A 23426-nucleotide genomic window follows, 5' to 3' on the forward strand; every position below is an offset into this window, starting at 1 on the left:
TCTAAAAAGAAAGTCTGTGTTGTGGGGTGCAACAGATTCCTCCTAAGGCTCCGAACCCTACAGCTGTTAACAGGCAACAACTTCCTCCCTAGACTTCTCTTCTTCCAACATTAGGTCACAAACAATGTCATGCTGTAATTCTCTGACTGAAAATTGCTCCATCAGCGACCGTGAAAAGGAAAAAGAGCGGCGCTCTCGCCTCGCACTGCCTGGTATGTAGCTCTAGAGGCACTCTCGTACTAGCGTAGAAAACACTGCTGACGTGTTGGCCCAGAGTTACTGTTGGAGAGAGAGAGAGAGAGGGAATGTGGAAAATCTCTCAGAGGCAGCAATGTCCCTTTCTTTCTCCTTCTCCTCCCCCTTCCCCGCACACATTAGCTTCCGTGCTCCTGCTTCTTCCCTCTGTCTGTCACTAGCAAAGGTGCAGAGCGCTTGTAAGGGAAAGAAGAGACGCGCAGAGAAAAAGCCCTTCTTCCAATCTTAATTAAGTCACTGGCACTTAGATGTAGTTATTACCAGCAATAAACAGTGATGTGCGACTTGGACCAATATCCTTTTCTTTTGCGGTAGCAAAACTGGCTGGCTGGATATTGCGATCCCTCTTAGCCAGAGACTCTCTCCATCACTCAGAGCTGACAGGAAGACTTCCTTCACGGTGTCTGGTGTCTGCCTAGACTCCTAATTGTGGCTTGACAATGCTCACAGAGCGGTGTCTGGGCTTCGTCTATTCCGGCTTATACCTCTGGGCATCCTTGTTCCTGTCTATTTTTAAAGGTAAGTTCTGGATTTTCCTGATTATACGGTGGCAATGATGATGATTTGTCCTTTGCTGAACACGAGCTGTTCTGATTTCCCTGGAGATGTGCATTGGGAAACTTTTTCAGGGGCTATTTGTACCCATCAAAGTCAATGGGATGCGTACAATGAGTACAAACAGGAATAAAACAAAGCAGAGGATTTTTAATATATATACTAAAAAAAAAAAAAACCACACCTGTGAACTGATGTTGTACTTCTGATATTTTTGACCCCCCCCCCAAGGGGGGGATGTGCGAGAGCTCTTTGCTCTGACAACTTTCTCTGTGAATATAAATGTCATTAATAGAAATAAAAGGCTGTGACGGCTTCAGTGTTGGATTTTGAACATAAAATGGCATAAATTTCTCAGATAGGGCAGACTAGAGCGCTTTAAAGAGGACTTGTGGATCATTTTATTGGGCTTGAGATGTACGGATGAGGGAGATGAACTATTTCTGTTTCAATCTTTTCCGTGTTATATGTTCATTTCTATAATACAAGGTTCCTAAGTTAGGGATGGATAAAAGGAAAAGTAAAGAGTATTAGCTAGGGGAGTCTGGCTCACTGTGTAGTTGATACAATACCTGGATTTAATCTTCTATATTAATATCATGGCTACTGGTTTAAATAAATAGGTTTTGGCTTAACTCGAATTGTTGATGCATCAGCCTGAAGATGAATCTATTATATAAGGTACATAAAATGAATCTGTACGTGTAACCCAACAGCTAAATCAGTTTATGAAATTGCATGGGAATGAAGCAATTCAGTAAAACAGACAGGGAATAGGAAAGCCAGACGAAGGGCTAAATTGGATACTATGAAAGATGATCATGAAAGTTACTTTGGAAGTTCTTATTTAAAGGTAAGAATCAAGGCAATATAGAGGGTAAACCCCTGTTGAGAAACTTGATCCGACTTGGACCTGAGAAACCTGGTCTAGAGATACGCCGGCATCTTTGGCTGTGGTCCTAAATGCACTCACTCAGGGGTGCCAACAGGATTTCCTCAAGGCCCAGTCTTCCCTTGTCTTCTGCAGCAATCTGTTGACAAGATCTGGTGCTTATGTACATACAGTGGTACCTCGGGTTACATACGTTTCAGGTTACATATGCTTCAGGTTACAGACTGAAGCTAACCCAGAAATATTACCTCGGGTTAACAACTTTGCTTCAGGATGAGAACAGAAATTGTGCTCCGGCGGCGCAGCAGCAGCGGGAGGCCCCATTAGCTAAAGTGGTGCTTCAGGTTAAGAACAGTTTCAGGTTAAGAACAGACCTTCAGAACGAATTAAGTACTTAGTCTACCTCACAGGGTTGTTACGAATATTTTTTTTAAATAATTTTTATTAACAGGCCAATCACATCACATTATCACATTGATTCCAAATTATACAGCCAAATTTTAAATTTTGTTGGGGGTACCCATACATCAGGCTCAGCTCGAGTCCAAAACAGCATCACTTATCTTACTGCATTAATTAGACAGTTCTCTCCAGTTTGATCCCAAAAGTCCTTTCTTACTTCTTTTCTCTTCTTGTTGGTATCATAAATTCCTTTCTTTGCGATCTCTGATGATTTTCACAAGCAGGTAGGGTTGTTACAAATATAAAAGGGGAGGAAGGGAGGAAAATGCACACAACCTTGAACTCCTGGACAGAAAAGCAATATACAAATGCATGCCACTATGGAGTACACTTCCACAGGAGGCAATAATAGCCACCAACGTGGATGGCTTCAGACCCTCCAAGTGCCACTGTTTTCCAGGAACAGTCCTGGATTTACAGAAACTATCCTGGTTTCTGATATTATCCTGGAATGTCCCACTTTTCCTAAGGATGGCCCTATTTTCATCGGAGAAATGTTGGAGGGCATGGAGTTATGAAACCTCTGAGCCAAGGAGATAAGTAACTATACAACCTTTAGAAGACACCTGAAGGCAGCCCTGTAGAGGGCAACTTTTTTTAAAAAATATATTATGTTTTTATATACAGTGGTACCTCGGGTTAAGTACTTAATTTGTTCCGGAGGTCCGTTCTTAACCTGAAACTGTTCTTAACCTGAGGGACCACTTTAGCTAATGGGGCCTCCTGCTGCCGTCATGCGATTTCTATTCTCATCCTGAGGTAAAGTTCTTAACCCAAGGTTATCTGGGTTATCAGAGTCTGTAAACTGAAGCATCTGTAACCTGAAGCATCTGTAACCCAAGGTACCACTGTATGTTGGATTCTGCCCAGAGTGGTTGGGGCAAGCCAGTCAGATGGACAGGGTATAAATAATGTTGCTGTTGCTGTTATGGAATAGGACATCCCTATTTCCATCGGAGAAATGTTGGAGGACATGTGGCTTTAAAAGGATTAGACATATTAATGGAGGATAGGGCTACCAGAGGCTACCAGCCATGATGGCTGTGCTGCCTTCACAGTGGGAAACTGTATGTTTCTGAATACCAGTTGCTTGACACTGTAGGAAGGAAGAGTGCTATAGTGCTCAGGTCTTGCTTGTGGTCATCTCACAGGCATCTGCTTGGCCAGTCTGAGAACTAGACGGGCTGTTGGTCAGACCCAGCAGTCTCTTCTTATGTTCTTATGTAATGTCATTCACAGATCATGCAACAAAGCTAGAAAAAACAGCCTCCTTGCTTTAACTGCAACGTTTCATTGTCTCGGTATTTACAGCAGAACGTCAAAACGGAACGGAACAAATCTTTGCCAAACCTGATAAATAGTAGCAAGCAAGAAATACTCTTAAGGATGTGCAGTTTTGCGACTTTGGTGTCTGAACTACCAACTCACGGCTTAGTCTACCTCACAGGCTTCTTGTGCAGATAAAAGAGGGAAGGGGAAGGCAATCTACGCAGCCTTACACTGCCGGGAGGGAAATCAAGACACAAAATTATGTCTTTGGATCCCAAGATGCTGTGCTTTCAACACACAGAGAGGCAGACACAGTGCTGGGTTGGGACAAGTATGCAGCGTTGCAGAGACGGTTGTTTAGTATTGTCAGGTTTGACAGCTAGCTCCAGGGTCTGTTTGGGGGGGGGGTGAGATGGAGGTTGCCTACTTTCCCCTAATAGGATTCTCCAGCTGTATTTGGACTACAATTCCCATCCTCCCTGACCACTGGTCCTGCTAGCTAGGGATGATGGGAGTTGTAGTCCAAAAACAGCCGTAGGCTCAAGTTTGGGAAACCTTGCCTATCAGGCCATTACCATTGTCAACATTCACTACTTAAGTCACCTGTTTGCAGCTCTGCATGTGGAAAGTGCAAGTGGCTTGAGAGATCTGGGCAACCCTGTAAAAGCTGCAGAGACACTCTTCCTCACCCCGGCTAGTGTACAAACCACCAGTCTGAAAGGGCTTCTGCTGTCTAAATTCACCCACATGTTCTGGGTTTCCTCAGATCCAGTAGGTTCCCTGATAATCATAGTCAGTACTTCTATAGTGCTCACACCCCCAAGGTTTCAATGTATTTCATGAACTTCCCCACAACACCTATGATTAAAGGTAAAGATAAAGGGACCCCTGATCATTAGGTCCAGTCGTGACCAACTCTGGGGTTGCGGCGCTCATCTCGCTTTATTGGCCGAGGGAGCCGACGTACAGCTTCCGGGTCATATGGCCAGCATGACGAAGCTGCTTCTGGCGAACCAGAGCAGCGCACAGAAACGCCGCTTACCTTCCCGCCGGAGTAGTACCTATTTATCTACTTGCACTTTGACGTGCTTTCGAACTGCTAGGTTGGTAGGAGCAGGTACCGAGCAACGGGAGCTCACCCCGTCAAGGGGATTCGAACTGCCGACCTTCTGATCTGCAAGTCCTAGCCTCTGTGGTTTAACCTACAGCACCACCCGTGTCCCTTACACCTATGATTATAGCTGTCTTAATGATTTCTCTCTCTCTTCTCTATGTCGTGGGGAACCAGTTGCTTTCCCAGGACTTGAACTGCAACTCCCATCATCCCTGACCACTGGCCATACTGTCTGGGGCTGATGGGAGTTGGAGTCCTACAACATTTGGAGAGCTTGCTTCTTCATGCCTGATCTATATGCTTGCAGCCAGGCTTCTACAAAGGGCAGGCATTCTGCACTTGGCTAGGAATGTCTGCTCTACTTAATGCATCTGCTTTATTGCCCTTCTCTCCCCACAGGTTGTCTAAATCATTTTTCACCAACAGTTTGTTGCCATTTTGCATGCCGCTGCAACACGCCGCATAAGATTTGGAGGTGACACACAGAGCTGTTGTAAGCAGTATTTGACCACCTCCAAAGAAGGCAAAGCCAAGGCTGTGTCATGCCAAGGGGCAGAGGAAGGAGAGAACAGACTGTGTGTGGAATTTGTAAACTAAACAGGTTTCTCCATACTTTCAATCATCCCTTATTACAATTGTCAGGAAAGCGCTCTAGGTACACAATTGGACTATGTTAAGCAGCAGCACATATAGAATATGTTAATACACCATCATTCTTTAAACAGTCAGATTTATTTTTAGGTACTGTGGCAGTTAAAAGCCTGAGCTGGAAGCCCTCAGTGGTGACCTTGAATAAGCCACTATTTCTCAGGCTGGTCTCTTAGTCTATTATATGGAGATAGGCCACTTTGTGGTGGTTCCAGTCTTCGTTCCACCCTACCAGTACCAATGGACACCAGCCCCCATTGCTTTGCAGGACTGTTGAATGTGAAGCGCTTACATGTATGATGGTGATGACAGAAATGCAGTATTTGCACCGCAATCCTTTCCCACATCTGTTCAGAAGCAAATCCTACGGCATTCAATGGAGAATGCACACTTTACCTTCAAACATACTGGCAAAACGGGGTACCTAATTCTGCCCGATCCACTCCTGGGTCCTTTTGTTCACTCGCTTTCATATGGCAAACGGAACTCAATGTCTGGCCTCTTAAGTGGAAACCTCTCAGAAGCATAGCTGTCAACCGTCCCTTATTTGGCGGGAAACTCCCTTATCCCAGCGCCGTGTCCCGCTGCTGTCCCTTATTTGATGATGTCTCTTAAATTTCCCGGGTTTCATGCTTGCCCGGCTCGGGAGGGAAGCAGCGGCTCGGGGTGCTCCGCCACAAGAGAGAGCGCATGCACGAGCTGCCGTGTCTCCGTCTCTCCCTTTCCCCCCTCAGGAGCGCGTCGTGAGGAGACGGGTGGCGGCGGGCTGGCAGGTGGCCCCTCTCTTGCGAGACTTCTGCCGCGCTGCCAGGGGAAGCCGGAGGCGGCAGCGGCTGAGGAGATGGCCTGAGGGAGGAGGAAGAGGAGGGGATGGGGAGGGACGCAGAAGGGCGGTGCTGCAACTGCCTCATGCCGGGCTGGCGGGCAGCGTGGGCGAGAGTCTCTCTCCCTTCCCAGTGGCGTAGCGTGGGTTGTCAGCACCCGGGGCAAGGCAAGCAATTTGCACCCCCTAACCCGTGGATTTGCGCCCCTAACCTGTGGATTTGCGCCCCCTAACCCTAACCCCCAGATGTTGCACCCGGTGCGGCCGGCCCCCCCGCACCCCCATGCTACGCCACTGTCCCTTCCTCCCCCCCTCTCTCTCGGGCAGGGAAGGGCCGATGGAACTCCTCGCGCCAGGACAACGGCAGCCCCGACATGCTGCTTAGCATCCCCTCCAACCAGTGCAGCATCTTAATGTAGTGATTTCCCCCTCTGCATCCCTTTCATAACTCTTTTTCTATAAATCATTTGTCCATCCATAGTTCAAATTTTTACAAGTTTTCTGTCAATCCTACCAATGTATGTAACTCTTTACAATAGCTTTTCAACTAAATTATAAACTTTCCCCATTCTTTATTGAAGAGGTCCTCTTCCTGGTTTCTAATTCTGCCTGTAAGCTTTGCCATCTCGACATCGTTCATCAGTTTTGTCTGCCCCTCTTCTTTGGTCGGAGTTGTAGACCCTTAGGCTCATCCAGTCCAACCCCCTTCAAAACACAGTCAGTGGCAGCAAAAGCAGCATGGCTCCACGAGTGCCGGATTTCTGTATAAGCTAAGCAAAATCCCTTATTTTGGCTTCTGATCCCTTATTTTCAAGGCTGCTGGTCCCTTATTTTCAAATCTGTAAGTTGACAGCTATGCTCAGAAGGAACCTGCGTGGCCTAGCTGGGTCATACTCAGAAGGCTAAGTGCAAGTACTGGAAAGAGAGAAAGACACAATTTGTTTGAATGTTTAAGAAGCTGTAATCTTCAACTAAGAAAAACAAAGCCCATACTTGGATAAGCATGTGAATGTAAATACTTTGCATATATTCTTCTTCAGCTATCAGACCCTCCAAGTGTCCGTATTTTCCAGGGACAGTCCTGGATTTACATAAATGGTTTTTTATTAGATCCTGGAATGTTCCACTTTTCCTTAGGACACCCTTATTTTTATCAGAGAAATGTGGGAGGGTATGGAGTTATCCAACCTCTGAGCCACCTGAAGGCAGCCCTGCATAGGGAGGTTATTAAACATTTAATGTTTTGTTATGTTTTTCTATATGTTGGGAGCTGCCCAGAGTGGCTGGGGCAACCCATTCAGATGGGCAGGGCATAAATAGTAAAATTGTTATTATGGAATAAAAAGGTAAAGGGAACCCCTGACTGTTAGGTCCAGTCACGGACAACTCTGGGGTTGCAGCGCTCATCTTGCTTTATTGGCCGAGGGAGCCAGCGTACAGCTTCCGGGTCATGTGGCCAGCATGACTAAGCCGCTTCTGGAAAACCAGAGCAGCGCACAGAAACCCCGTTTACCTTCCTGCCGGAGCGGTACATATTTATCTACTTGCACTTTGACGTGCTTTCAAGCTGCTAGGTTGGCAGGAGCAGGGATCGAGCAATGGGAGCTCACCCCATCGCGGGGATTCGAACCGCTGACCTTCCGATCAGCAAGCCCTAGGCTCTGTGGTTTAGACCATAGCGCTACCCGCCTCCCTATTATGGAATAGGGCATCCCTATTTTCATTGGAGAAATGTTGGAGGGTATGAGCGATATGTTCTGCAAGTAAATGTTTTTGAATATTTTGACAAGTGTTTGGATATTTTTCTTGAAATTAAGACAGTATTACTCCTGATTTGGCTTCCTAGCTGAAATTTAGCTACTCTGCCAACATGGGCAATGTCAAGCATGAGTCTGGAGGAAGGAATAGGTGGAAGCAGCCATGGGTCCCCGTCCCTTGGCACATTCCCAATGCATTGAGCTATAAAAGCCAAAGACAGAGGCACCAACAAGAGCACTGGCCTGCAGGGAAAACCATCCAGCCTCATCTCCACAGCCCAGTACTGATACAAGTCCATTAAACTTAATGCAGCTTGTGACAAAGCAATTGTTTGAAGGCCAGCATTCCAGCCAAGCAGGAATTATGAGGCTAACATGATATTTTAAAAGAACTGCCTGCATGCCGTCGTAAATCAGGCCAGGCCTGTGCAACTTGTCACCTGCCAAGCTGGAGGCATCTCATCTATTGTGACCTGCCAGGTGCTTAATGGCCCGTCCTCAGTTTGCGAAGTCCCAAGCAAGCAATAAAAAACAGAAAAGCTTACAAACACCCAGTGGGCTGGTAGGCTGTGTTGGGCTTGATGGATCACAAGCTGTGTAGGCCTGATGTGGATTGAGAGAGTGGCCCATCTGAGAGAAGTCACAGAAGCGCTTCCACAAAAGGCGATGAAGGAAGGGCCACAGCAGGGTCTCCCAAAACTGGGCCTCCAGCTTATTTGGGACTACAGTTCCCATCATCCCAGACCACTGGTCCTGGTAGCTAGGGATGATGGGAGTTGTAGTCCAAAAAAAACCCAGCTGGAGCCCCAAGTCTGAGAAACACCAGGCTATGGAAACAATGCAGTAGGGTGACTCGGAGGAGCAATGACCTTCTCTGACAAAAACAACCAAGTAGCAAGTCCTTATGATCAGATACAGCTTTCCCATATTTTATGGAAAATTAAAGGGAAGACCTCATTAATGTGACAGCGTTCTGCAGAGTGTCAGCAGCAATGTGTCCATTTAGCAGCCAAGTCTGTGAGGAGTCCTTTCTTAAGAGCTCAGGTGTCCTGAGAGGTAAGTCCTGATAGGGCACACAGTCTCAAAGGCAACACTAGAGAGTAGTCAGATGGTCTAACTGGACAAATGCCAGTCTGGGCCCAGTACAAACAGCAAACAGTCCAGTGGCATTCCCGAAACAGCCAATCGACGGAGAAAGTTGAGCAGACACAGTGTCTCTGCCTTGCTTGTCTTTCTTCCTTCCAAACCTTGATTGGTGCACCTGAGTTTGTTCCACATTTTCCAGCTGCCCTATTTAAGCTAAAACTGCCATGTTTTCAAAACTGTATTCTTTAAATGTCCCCATTCCTGTACATTTCTCCCCTTCCCAGCCCACCTCCTTTGGGTTCTTACTTCCTTTTACAAGCTGGTGGCAGCTAAAGCTGTTCCCTTGGGCATCACAAATACACGCACTTGTACAGGCATCCCCAAACTTGGCCCTCCAGATGTTTTGGGACTACAATTCCCACCATCCCTGACCACTGGTCCTGTTAGCTAAGGATGATGGGAGCTGTAGTCCCAAAATATCTGGAAGGCTGAGTTTGGGGATGCCTGCACTAGTAGATTGCCAATGTTTTCAGCTTCTGCAGTGGTTTGGTGTAAGATGGTCTTTTGGGCTCCCATACCGCTCTATGTTTCTTGACTTTCCCCCCATACTGCTTTATGATTCTTGATTTTTTTTTTCCATTTTAGAGCAAACACTGTGGGGTACCTTGAGGCAATACCTCTTAAGACCTGACAAAAGACTATTGATTGCCAATGAGATTCAGCAGAAGTGTCTCAGAAGGTGCTAAGATGGCTCAAGAAAACATGAGTGATAGATGGATGTGATTCACCCTTATTTCCTCCACTGAGTGGGCTGGGGGGGGGTGGAGAGCAGGAAAGCTAGGGGCTGATGTGTGAGAGTTCAAAGCCAAGCAGCCTGCAGTTGTTTGTGAGGCAGACAGACAGAGAAGAGCTGGATCGCAGGATTACACACACAGGAAGTGATGGAAGGTTGGTAGAAGAATCCTGAAGGGAAGGGAAGAACTCCCAGGCTGACAGTCTGGGAGAAGGAAGGAAAGCTCCCAGGTGAGAGCTGGGAGGGTCCACCATTTTATGTGTGAGACAAGTGTTAAGATCTTCTTCTATTATTATTATTATTATTATTATTATTATTATTATTATTATTATTATTTGAGGGACGTGGGTGGTGCTGTGGGTTAAACCACAGAGCCTAGGACTTGCCGATCAGAAGGTTGGCGGTTCGAATCCCCACAATGGGGGGAGCTCCCGTTGCTCGGTCCCTGCTCCTGCCAACCTAGCAGTTGAAAGCACGTCAAAGTGCAAGTAGATAAATAGGTACCGCTCTGGCGGGAAGATAAACGGCGTTTCCGTGCGCTGCTCTAGTTTTCCAGAAGTGGCTTAGTCATGCTGGCCACATGACGCGGAAGCTGTACGCTGGCTCCCTTGGCCAATAAAGCGAGATGAGCGCCGCAACCCCAGAGTCGGCCACGACTGGACCTAATGGTCAGGGGTCTCTTTTCCCTTTCCCTTTATTATTATTTCATTTCTATACCGCTTTATATTTTTAAGAAACAATCTACCTTTGAAAATGACTCTCTGGTTTTTTCCTCTCTCTGTTCCCCCACATATATTTTTCTGTTTTGTTTTTGTTTTTATTTAGACTAGTTTGATTCTGGGCTTCCACTGCAAATCCTTCTGAATTCCTCTGAACATTTTACTGTTAATTGTTCTGTGGCAAAGGAAAGTCACCCAGCAAAGACTGAGAGGCGCTTTTCTTTCCATACTAAGTGACTGAGGATTCTTGATCTTGGAAAACAGGGTTGCCCTGGTACAATTTTGACACAAATTAAGGGCAGAAGAGAGGTGCGAATAGGCAAGCTGATAACAATGATGTTTGATGTTTGAGAAAAATATATATTCATTTTTTGTCCCAGAAGCCTATGTACCCCTGCAAAAATATTTTTATTGCGACATCCTGCACTTCCCTGAGCCTTGTAAGACTCCTGCTATGCAAGCAGCCTGCCTAATAGATCTTCCATTATTACTGTTACTTATCTATCATAGCAGTAGAATTTATTAAGGGAAGTATGAAAAGATGGGATAGATTGGTTCTCATCTTAAATTTGATTCAATCTCATTACTTTCTGTCTCTGCTCTTTTACCTGTGTTTGTAGCTATCTGATCTTTCTGTCAAATCAGAGTTTGGGAGCTGCAAACAAGACTGTCTTTACAACACGCACCTGTAGTGCATTCACAAACTCAGGACAGGTGCTTCAGATAAGGAGTTCAGAGGAAGCCTAGCTAGTAAAGGTAGCATTGTTAGTGTTTTCTGCTTATGATGTATGTGAGAGAAGGTGGGGTGGAATATTTTGGGGCGTCACTAGAATCCAAAGTAGTCTTGAAAGACAATGGGGGGTCAAAGGAAGGGAGCTTTCTAGTGTTATGTACTGGAACGTGAAAGGAAATCTATGGTTTGGGAGAGGCCAGGAAACAAATACAGTGGTACCTCAGGTTAAGTACTTAATTCGTTCTGGAGGTCCGTACTTAACCTGAAACTGTTCTTAACCTGAGGTACCACTTTAGCTAATGGGGCTTCCCGCTGCCGCCACGCGATTTCTGTTCTCATCCTGAGGTAAAGTTCTTAACCCGAGGTATTTCTGGGTTAGCGGAGTCTGTAAACTGAAGCGTATGTAAGCTGAGGTACCACTGTACTGTATTGCTGTCAGATCACAGTCAGGAATTTGGGTAACATTAAAGTCCATTGTTTTAGGAATGCTGAATGAACTTAGCTCCTCTCTTCATTAACCCCCACAGAGTTGCCATTTAAATATCATATGGATATAGAGGGATTTCATATAGCGTGTGGGTTCTCCCACCAATACTTCACTGGGGCAGGAAGCTTCCTTCTTTACTACAGTATCTTGATTTCTTCTCTACTCCACCAGCTCAGAATGATCACTTGGGTAAGTTTTCTGTGAAAGCTTCTGAAATGCATTTTTGCTTATCACAGCTACCGTTACTGTGCTTTTGGTTTGCTCCTACACTCTGTGGTAAATATTTCGAAGTAAATATTTCGAAGTAAATAAGCCTCAAAAAGACACTTTCTCTAGTTTGCCTTTAGGTTGTTGGTTTTTTGGGTCAGTGTAAATCCTGACAGAGCCGCAACAAAGGGCTGAGAGAAACACTTCTTTCATTGGACTTATTGTATTGGCTAGTCAGCCGATAACTTATTGTTGTCTAAATAATGGAGGGATTAAATTCTCCTAGAGAGACAGTAGCATAATAAGAATGTGAGGAGCGGTGTGTGTGAGAAATCTGCTTTTTTGTGAAGCGTTCTTAATTTCTGGTTCTTATGCTGAAGTGTGGTGGGAGGCCAAAGCTGTTATTGTGCAGCGATGATCCCTTTACATATAACCAGAGACTCTATTTGCTAAAGGTAAAGGTAAAGGGACCCCTGACCATTAGGTCCAGTCATGGCCGACTCTGGGGTTGCGGCACTCATCTCACTTTATTGGCTGAGGGAGCCGGCGTACAGCTTCCAGGTCATGTGGCCAGCATGACTAAGCCGCTTCTGGCGAACCCGAGCAGCGCATGGAAACACCGTTTACCTTCCCACCGGAGCGGTACCTGCCATAAGATGTCTTCTGAATATCAGGTAGTTATTTATCACTTTGACATATGATGGGAGGGCGTTCCACAGGGCGGGCGCCACTACCGAGTAGGCCCTGTGCCTGGTTCCCTGTAGCTTTGCTTCTTGCAATGAGGGAACTGCCAGAAGGCCCTCGGCGCTGGATCTCATGTCTAGTAACCATTGATAGCCTTGTCATCCACGAATTCGATGGATCAACTTTCAAAATTACCCAAGTTGGTGGCCGTCACAGCACCTTGTAGAAGGGAATGCCGTAGTTCAGCTCTGCATTGCAGAAAGCAGGACCTCCTGTGTGAAGATGGGACTCAGAGTGTGGGAAGCTAAACAATAAGCATTCCCTGGCCTTGAAATCGAATAGTCTAGATCAGAAGTAGCCACCTGGGACATCCAAAGGAAGGAAAGTCTATATGCCTGTGAAAGGTTGCAGCTAGTTGTGTGTGTGGAATGTACTGCTGCGTCTTGCTTTGTGGCTGAAAGGATGCTGGTGACGGCAGCAGTGGCTTAGAAAGAAAGCGCAAATTCACTGTTATAGATAACACACAGATTTTCTGCCTGAGGGTTGGAGCTAAGCTTGTAGGGCTGTGAAGAAAAGATAAGCCGTTGTACGAATGGTTTCTTGTCTGAGCTGGTGGGGAAATATGGGTGACCTCCAGCTCAACTCCTTTATGAAGCTGTCAAATTCTGATTTAATAACCTGCGGTAAATAAACGGCCACTGGAATTTTATTTTTTTTAAAAAAGGTGGCAGAATAGTCTGTTTTGCCAGAGTTGTAACTTTGAAAAGTTTTTTCTCTCTCTCTCCAAGCAACACCACCACCAGCACCACACTCTTGGAAATGTATTTAGTTATGACAAACAGCAACCCATTTGTAGCAGAAAAATGTAGTTTTTCCTCAGTCCTGAATCACTTGCGCTCATCATCAACATGCTGCTTCCAATCCTGATTGATTCTAGATCCTGCCATCCGCAAAGTGTGGTATGTGTGGTTACTTGATATGCATATGAAACCCTCCTTTGGATGAAGTTTTCCACTCCTTCCCCACAAACCTCTTAACATGCTCCATGAAGAATGAATAAGGAAGTGGTTGTAGATTCAGGTAGGTAGCCGTGTTGGTGTGCACACGAAAGCTTACACCCAGAACAAACTTAGTTGGTCTCTAAGGGATGCGGGTGGCAATGTGGGTTAAACCACAGAGCCTAGGACTTGCCAATCAGAAGGTCGGCGGTCCGAATCCCCGCGACGGGGTGAGCTCCTGTTGCTCGGTCCCTGCTCCTGCCAACCTAGCAGTTCAAAAGCACGTCAAAGTGCAAGTAGATAAATAGGTACCACTCTGGCGGGAAGGTAAACAGCGTTTCCGTATGTTGCTCTGGTTCACCTGAAGCGGCTTAGTCATGCTGGCCACATGACCTGGAAGCTGTACGCCGGCTCCCTCAGCCAATAAAGCGAGATGAGCGCCGCAACCCCAGAGTCGGCCACGACTGGACCTAATGGTCAGGGGTCCCTTTACCTTTACCTTAAGGTGCTACTGGACATTTTTTTTTATTTTTTAAAATTTATTAAGGAAGTGATGAATGAGATCCTAGCATACACATACCTGTCAAGTATCACAGAAAAAACAGGCAGATCGCGACGGCCATTTTGGGTACCGCAATCTCACATGCCACAATCTTGACCCAAGAAAAGCATTATTTGTAGGGAGAAATCATGGCGCAGGCCACATGAGTCACTCAGGAGCATATGCCAGAAGACGTGTGTCCCTGTTATTTATCTGAAAAAGTTGGACAGTATTGCATACATTAACCCACAACTTCATAGGGCAGGTTTGCATATACCCCTCCCCACAATGGTCAGGGCTGCCTTTGTCTGTTTTCAAATGGACACACTGTGGCGTAATGCAGAATCAAACTGCAATGAGGTTATTTTTTTAAAATGAAACCAGTTTCCCAAGAAGTGCTTTCTAGGGGCAAAAGATATGCAATAGATCAAGACTGTGTGTGGACCATGTAGAAAAAAACAAGTCCTTGGTCTGCATCAATTCTAGAATACAATGTAAAAATAAAATAATAAAATACTATGCCATGTGCACACAGCCTATAGCTGCTGAGTGTAATGTAATCTCAGAGTTCCAGACCCAGAGCTCTTGCACCCAAGTAACATGGGTGTAATAATCTGTTTGGATCCCACCTGAAGATGATCAGAACAGGCCTCCTTTGCCAGTGGAGGTTGTGCAATTTCATGGGTGTAGCACTGTCATACATTATGGGACTTGCCCAAACTTCTATGTAGAAGCGATGTCTTCATATTCTGTAACCTGTGAGATGGGTCCCATTCTAGGTTCAAACCATTATCCTTGGTATAGCTTCCTGGAAATTAAATATAATAGTTGAGCATTAAGTGTGAAGCTCATGCATGTGTAAAATTAGGTTCGTGTCCTGAAATACTTGGAAGCTTTGTCTGAATCTTTCTGGATTGCCACTTCTGAATATTTTAAAGGGACACTCTCCATATTTTATTCACGCACATCACATCACACTAACTTAACAAGAGGTTCATGTATTTTGCATTGGGACAACTCTACCTGAGTACAAAATGTTAAATGGGAACCATCCCTTGTACAGAATCCTGGAGTCAGAAAATGTCAAAGGGGTTTCAGTCTAGCTGTGAAATCTTTAAACATGACTGTGGTAGCCTCTTTTCCATGGGCTTATCCCATAGTTTAATTTTTTTTTTAAAGTCCTGCAAGCACATGGGCAGGGTCAATCACTTGGGTCCTTCTCCCATGAAAGTCTCACCCCCAACAGGGCATTTCGTGATAAGGATTCACATAACTGTCCATTCAGCTGCTTCAGGATGACTCCTTGGGAAACGGTCCCAGAACACTACTGAAAGGTTTGACGGGTACCTGTTGCTGTGCTACAACTGTGCTGTGAATTCTCCAAAACTGCCTTCAGGCATTCCGCTCATGCATGCAAGAAGGGAGAGTGGGGTTTTCCAGGGTTCTTAATCATGGAGGGAGACTCCATGCATAAAAGGAGACTCTCCTTTTCAGATGTCTGCCCTCCAACTTGTGGAAGAGAGTGCTCCTCGTCAAAAGCATGACGCTTTTTACACAGGAAATGTTTGTGGGAAGAGGACTTGAGCATGGAGCTGATAAGAAGCCACGAGAAAAAATGACAGGCTGATTTACTGTACTGTATGGGGCAATACATTCCAGACCTAATTTCTAACAAAATGGGTTTATTTGCCCATCGAACAGCAGTGCTGTAAGCCAAGTTTAAAATCCCCAAGGCTGAATTTCACACCTTGGCTGTGGTGAATGCCAGACATAAGGTTTGAAACCAATTAATGACGATGAAGACAGGTGCACCTCACTATGGGGGGCATTCTGTATGAGGGGAGCCACCAGTGAAAAACCCCTGTCATGGGTTCCAACTGGCTGGGTGGCATCATCCATATGGCTGATATTGGAGGAGGCGATCTTTCAGGTATTTCTGAGCCCCAAGCCCCTTAGAGCTTTGTATGCTAGTATTTGTCGACATTTCCATTCCACCTTAAGGAGCAGATGTGTGGAATTGTTGCGTGTCACATGTCTGTTTACATTCCAGCACAGCTTGCTGGGAACTTCCGTTGTGTATAGCTTTTGCTTTTCTTGTTCTCTCTGAGACGACGAGAGAGAGAGAGAGAGAGAGAGAGAGAGAGAGAGAGAGAGAACATGTTTCTTTGTCTTGATTTATGATTAATAAATCTGTAGTTGTAGTATGCTTCCACAAGCCTCACACCTATTCTGTGTGCGCAGTTTGCTTTGCTGATAGTGTGCCCTGGCTTTGAAGCCCAGGTCACTGATTTACGTCAGGCAGAGGCTGACGGTCTTCATAGCGGGATGACTGGAAGGGAACAGCTCAGCTGGGGCTAGCTAGCTGGCCTCCCGGCCCTCTGTATGTTGACAGTATTAACCCTTCAGTTGGACACAGTAACTCCTTGTCAGCGAGTGGAGTGCTTTCATAGAATCCTAGAACTGTAGAGTTGGAAGGGACCACGAGGGCCCTCTAGTTCAACCAATCAGGAATCTCTTACCCAACGTGGGGCTCCAGCCCCATGATTGAGAATCTCATGCTCTACCAATTGAGTTATCCAAGCTCAGGATTAGTGACACATGGTCCCAGTATGCTGCCCCATTCACCAGTCTGGCAGTCATATTTTGCACTAGCTACAGCTTCCTGACTGTCTTGAAGGACAGCCCCATGTGGATCGCCACTTCTGAATATTTTAAAGTGTTGGAATGTTTCCTTGCTTTTCTCTGGAACCTAGCCTGCTGTACAAAAGTACAGGAAATATAAACAGTCATGGAATATGGAGCTGAGCTCCAAACACTGGCATGGAATATACAATGCAATTTTCAGGTAGTCATCTGCACAGAAGGAACCCATTTTGACCATGATGCTCATTTTGGCTATGCCACTCTCTGAAGTCCAAAATTATCCATCGAGCCTATGAACAGTTAGCACCAGTATATCCACTGTGATTAACAGATGCGCTCACTTCATGGTGGGAAGCAAGGCTTGTGAATTGGCGCTAGGAGGCCTTTTCTGTTTTCAAGAGGTAACACATTTCATGAACACCACGAAAACTACCTCCTCAAAAATTACATTTGCCAGTGTCTTTTCAAATGCTTCAAAGCCTGAGCCTGTTGCTTTCTCCATGTAGCCGGAACTTGAGTGATTTTTAATTTATTCTTTGATCAGGAGAACATTCCATTTTGTATGGTCCAGGTGAATTAGGATGGGGAATGATCAGAGTTATGAATATTTAAAAAGAACATTATGTAGATAGGTGGAATCTGACTTTACAAAAAAGAACCATTCTTCTCATGTCAATCTTATTTGAAAGAAGCGCAAGGAAAGGAACGAAGATGACATAGCTCCTGCCAAAGGAGTTCCTTGCGGGTTGGGATAGAGATGTATTTTTAAATGCAAGTTTCAGGCTTACAAGGTAGTTGAGAGATGACAGATGATTTCGCCCTGTATATTTTGAAACCAGGTTAAAAAAAGGTCACCTAAACCACAGTGACATTCACCCTGAAGACAAGTAAATGACAGTATAGAAAGTGGAAACAAAAAGGATGAAAGCCCACTAGATGACAGTAAGATATTTTTCTTAAGGGATGATGAAAACAGAACATATCTGTGTTGCAGGTTTCATATTCAGGATCACGAAGGCTTCACGTGGGTTTCTTTGCCCAGTTGGAATGTGTCTTTGAACTCTGATGACACCTCTTTCTTTTATCTTTTTCTTTCTGTGAGTACAACCTATCCTGCCGTACAAAAGCCAAATTTATATGCGTTGTTCTGTTCACTTCTGGCCTTACTCACAATGGCTCTGTAGCCCTTACAAGGTTGCCCAGAAAGGAATGCAGAAAGGTTCCTCACCTCTGGTGTAAACCATCCTTAGATGTTAGGCATGGGTAGGCAAACCAAGGCCCAGGGGCCGGATCCGGCCCAATCACCTTCTAAATCCAGCCTGCGGGTGGTCCGGGAATCAGCGTGTTTTTACATGAGTAGAATGTGTGCTTTTATTTAAAATGCATCTCTGGGGTATTTGTGGGGCATAGGAATTCATTCATTTCCACCCCCCAAAAAAATATATAGTCTGGCCCCACACAAGGTCTGGGGGACAGTGGACTGCCCCCCTGCTAAAACCCTGGTCTCCCAGGTCCCAGTTCAACACTCTAACCACTGCACCACACTGGCTACCTGATCCCACATACATGCATATACAGTGGTACCTCAGGTTACAGACGCTTCAGGTTACAGACTCCGCTAACCCAGAAATAGTGCTTCAGGTTAAGAACTTCGCTTCAGGATGAGAACAGAAATTGTTCTCCGGCAGCACAGCAGCAGCAGCAGGCCCCATTAGCTAAAGTGGTACCTCAGGTTAAGAACAGTTTCAGGTTAAGTACGGACCTCCGGAACGAATTAAGTACTTAACCTGAGGTACCACTGTATAGAGTTTGATTCCAATGCATACCTGTGCTCTGAAGTGATGCAGTTCAGACACGTAGATTTGCATTGCAATCTATGGAGCTCTACTCATAAACAAATAAGTCCTGTTGAGTTAAATGATACTTCCTCCCAAGATAAGTGTGTAGGACTGCAACCTTAACTGCTTAAGAATAGCTATGCTTTTGGACGAGTGCCAAATAAATAAATGAAAACCTGCCAGGGAACAATTTGGACAACAGTTACGGGAGGTAATTTAGAATATGACTGAAAAAACTAGCGTGCCAATTTGCTCAACTACTTCTTTTTTCTTGTTAGCAAAACGCCTAAGTACTTTGAAATCTTCTTCCCAGGCTCCAGTCACATCCCTGCTTTGTTCTTCCTCTTCAGGCAGCAGATTTATGGATCAGACAAATGAAGTCATGACTCTTTGTACAGATTTGTTTTTAAAGTAATATATTAAACTTCAGCGGGGGGCTTCTTCACAGATGTCATTCCTCCTGAAAATAGCGTGGTCCTCAGAGCCTTATCCTCTTAACGAAGTTCTGATCCCTCATATTTTTATTTCCTTCAAGCACTTCTGCCAGACAGCTCTCATTTCCATAGCTAGGAACTCTGCCTGTAGCCCCAAAGAAAGGAAGAAATTAATTCCAGGGTTAAATGGCCAGCAATGTGAAAGGTAACGGGAAACTAGGAGAGTTGTTGTTTACTTGTTTAGTCGTGTCCGCCTCTTTGTGACCCCATGGACCAGAGCACGCCAGGCACTCCTGTATTCCACTGCCTCCCACAGTTAGGTCAAACTCATGCTGGTAGCTTCGAGAACATTGTCCAACCATCTCTTCCTCTGTCGTCCCCTTCTCCTTGTGCCCTCCATCTTTCCCAACATCAGGGTCTTTTCCAGGGAGTCTTCTCTTCTCATGAGGTGGCCAAAATATTGGAGTCTCAGCTTCAGGATCTGTCCTTCCAGTGAGCACTCAGGGCTGATTTCCTTAAGAATGGAGAGGTTTGATCTTCTTGCAGTCCATGGGACTCTCAAGAGTCTCCTCCAGCACCATAATTCAAAAGCATCAATTCTTCGGCGATCAGCCTACTTTATGGTCCAGCTCTCACTTCCATACATCACTACTGGATGAGAGGAGAGAGAATGAGCAAAAAGGAGTTGTACCCCAAGCCCAGCAACTGTAGGGGTGTAGAGGGATGGAAAAGGAATCTGTCATACTTGGAGTCTAAAGTGGTCTGATCTGCTACTCTGCTATGGATGGATTATGAACTGGATTGAATTGAATGGTTCACTTCACAACCCACAGTCAAGTGGATTTGATATGAGCTGGTCTGGGGGTTGCAGTCTGTCTCTGCTCCCCCTTAAAAAAAGTTTTTCTTTAAAAATTCAGAAAGTGCTATCCTGCTGCCCACAGCCTGAGTGAATGGAGAGGGGAGACTGTGGGTAGGAATAATTCTTCCCCTTGCTCTACTTTCCTAAGGATAACTTCTCTAATACGAAAAAAAATTCCTTCCAGTAGCACCTTAAAGACCAACTAAGTTAGTTCTTGGTATGAGCTTTCGTGTGCATGCACACTTCTTCAGATACCTTTCAGTATTCAGATTTCAGTATCTGAAGAAGTGTGCATGCACACGAAAGCTCATACCTAGAACTAACTTAGTTGGTCTTTAAGGTGCTACTGGAAGGAATTTTTTTATTTTGACTATGGCAGACCAACACGGCTACCTATCTGTAACTTTCTCTAATACGAGAAACTGCTATCTGTCCCAATAAAAGAAACGTGTGTAGCTGGATCTGGGTATGTTGATATCTCTTGCGCAGAAAAGAAACATCATGGAATATATTATCCCATCATTCCAGATGCAATGATAACTATACTGGAAGAGGGACATAAAGTATGTTTGCAGCCTGGTGTTTCATTCCTAAGTGCCTGTCAACAGAAGAGTGGGAGCATTATTGCCAAATCTGGATCAAAACTCTTTAATCCAGGCCAGTCCCAGCATTATCCTCATTAGTGGAACATTCAGAATAGCAACAGAAATCAGTGGTGCTTTCTGCAGCTTCCTGGATACAAACCGTGCTGCTACATCCGGTTCCTATTTTACCCTCTGTATATTCATTTTAACATCAGTCTCTTCATCATTCAGTCTCCCATTAGCTCAGGTTTGATCTTTACCCTATTATCGTCTTCGGTCACTCAAAGCATTTTGTAATTATTCGTTTTCTATATGCTGCATATGCCCCAGTTTTCAGTGAGTTAAAACCAAAATGGGTTACAAAAACAATAGAACAAATGGCAGCTTTTTAAAAATCATAAGTATATATGGTAGGACAATTTTCCATGTATGTGTCTCTCTCTCTCTCTCTCTCTCTCTCTCTCTCTCTCTCTCACACACACACACACACACACACACACACACACACACACTGATCACTGGCCTCCTTTTTTCTTCTCCCTTCTTATATCAGTTTCACAGCCAGAACAAATGTATCTTGGGACAATGTATTACACTGGTCACATTCAGAAGTCATACTAAACTGTGTCGTCTCTTTTGTGCACTTTTGTGAGGCAGCATTCAGGAGCTTTTTCTTTTTCCTCAGCTGTGGTCCGACATGCAATCTGGTACGACAAACTGTGGATCATTTCAAACATACCAACTTCAAACCATGGTTTCAAAAGTGGAAACTAACCCTCAATAGTGTTGACCATAGTCCAGGTTCAAATGACATTGCACATGGCGGCTAACGGAAAGCTAAGCTTTCCCTTTTAGTTGTGTGGGAAGAGAAAGGGGAAACTTGAGAGCTGAGGGCATGTTGCAGCTCACGTATGTCCCAATAAACTGTAGTTTAACGGGACTTGTGAAAGTGGCCAATAATACCTTAAGGCCAATTTTTTCGCAAGTGTGACCCAAGTTTTTGAGAGCACCGCTCTAATCTGTGCTACATTACATAGGCAGTGTACTATGGGTATGGATATACCATACAGTACACAAACTGCCATTTCATTAACTGTGGTTGGCAAGCTGAATTATGGATCGCAGAGAATCATAGATTCCTGGGAGTTGGAAGGGATGATGAAGATCATCAAGGCCAATCTTGATGTTTAATAGGTTATTGTATTTTAGTGTTTTGTTGGAAGCCGCCCAGAGTGGCTGGGGAAACCCAGCCACATGGGCAGGGTATAAATAATAAATTATTATTATTATTATTATTATTTTATTATTATTATTATTATTATTATTACAACCCCCTGCCCAATCTTTTGCCCAATGTAGAGCTTGAACCCACAACCCTAGGGTTAAGAGTCTCATGCTCTACCAACTGAGCTATTCCTGTGGGCCTTTTTATGCTTTTCCAGTGCATATTGACAATCCAGCTGAGTATGTGTGTGCATAGATATAAATACAGATGTAGATAAATAAGTGTTTCAAAGGCATTGGCTATGGTTACCGTTATTACTTCACAGTAAACAGAGCTGTGGGTCTTCCCTATGATGGAGTGAGACAGGAGTGGGGGAACAAACAGAAGAGGGGATACTGCCACCCTCCAAATTGTACACCTGCGCATAACACCAAATCACTCCATCCTAGCTGGTGCCAAAGCGGTGCTCCATTTTCTAATGAGGGCAAGCCATTCATTTTGGCCACCTTTCCCCTTCAGAGTGGGAGGTCCCCTTTAAATGTCATGTTTTCTCCTGGGAGGAGGAAAAGAGGACTAGCATGCAAAGCATCGTATCCTGTTATGTCTTGAAGCCAACTCAACTATTTAGAAAGGGCACCGTCCTCAAGGCTGGGACTGAGCCAACTCTGAATGCATGCAAGGAGCTTTGAAGAAAAAAAAAAGAGCTTTATATTTGCATAGTAGCTTGCAAGTAACAACTTTCGGCTATGTTCCTTATAGACACCGACAGTCCTTCACATCATCATACAGTATTTTGCTTTTCTGTTAAGTACAATGGTTAACCTTGACTATTTCTGGATAAGCCTGATGCCAGAAAACTGGGCCAGTCAACAATACAAAACTACTGTAATTAAGGCTGCAGTCCTAACCTCACTTACTTAGGTTGGCAGGGTGGTTTTCTAAGCTTTGTCTCCCTGATTTCACAAAGTTAATAAGCGCACATGATATAGTCTGTTTACAAGAAACCTGGTCGTCACGTCACATCGAATTTGCAGGTTTTAATGCCTTTTCTGTTCCGGCAACCAAAAGCCACAAGAAAGGTAGGCCATATCCTGTCGACAAATGCTAGCTGTAAATCACTAGTAACAAAGATAGTGCTAGAAAGCCAGGAAATGTTCTTGTTCAATGTGTATATCCCTCCCACTCCCACTCCCACTGTCACAGCCAAGAACCTACAATGGGATCTTATTACACATGTGCTTGAGAATCTGGACTCCATCTACCCTGACTTACCTATCATCTTGACTGGAGACTTACTTAGGCAGAGGCAGATTTTGGGGAGCATGACCAGTTTGGTCACAGTGGGTGCAGAGCCAGTGTGGTGTAGTGGTTAAGAGCAGTGGACTCGTAATCTGGTGAACCGGGTTCGCTTCCCTGCTCCTCCACATGCAGCTGCTGGGTGACCTTGGGCTAGTCACACTTCTTTGAAGTCTCTCAGCCCCACTCACCTCACAGAGTGTTTGTTGTGGGGGAGGAAGGGAAAGGAGATTGTTAGCCACTTTGAGACTCCTTAGGGTAGTGATAAAGCGGGATATCAAATCCAAACTCTTCTTAGGATTGCACTGTTAATCATCGTTTCCTGTCCCTTAGGAGAGAATTCCCAGCACTCGGCCCCAACTACAATTCTCCGAATCTTTAAGGCGACACTGAATGCTAGTTGAGCTGTGATAGAACTGAAACAGATGTACAAGGTGGATTTGCCCTTGTGCTAAAGACCCGACTTCTAATCTAAAGGAATTGCTAATATATTTTAGCTTTTATCTGAGGGAAGTTGCTGTCTT

At 45.0% G+C, this 23426-nt stretch overlaps 1 protein-coding gene across 2 annotated transcripts in view; it reads left to right on the top strand.

The window, feature by feature from the left end:
• Positions 1–270: 270 nt before the first annotated feature.
• LOC309521869 (neuronal acetylcholine receptor subunit alpha-7-like) overlaps positions 271–23426 on the top strand; it is a 105651-nt gene continuing 82495 nt past the window's right edge. Inside the window, exon 1 of one of the 2 annotated variants that reach the window (XM_082204969.1) lies at positions 271–774. In XM_082204969.1, the coding sequence (XP_082061095.1) occupies positions 696–774 (79 nt within the window). In that variant the 5' untranslated portion in view covers positions 271–695. Of the gene's footprint in view, positions 775–9779; positions 9810–23426 lie in introns of those variants that run through there. The other variant, XM_082204970.1, reaches the window with a different exon arrangement.

The sequence above is a fragment of the Podarcis vaucheri genome (assembly GCF_965113315.1).
Source record: "Podarcis vaucheri genome assembly, chromosome: 17".
Taxonomy (NCBI): Eukaryota; Metazoa; Chordata; class Lepidosauria; order Squamata; family Lacertidae; genus Podarcis; species Podarcis vaucheri.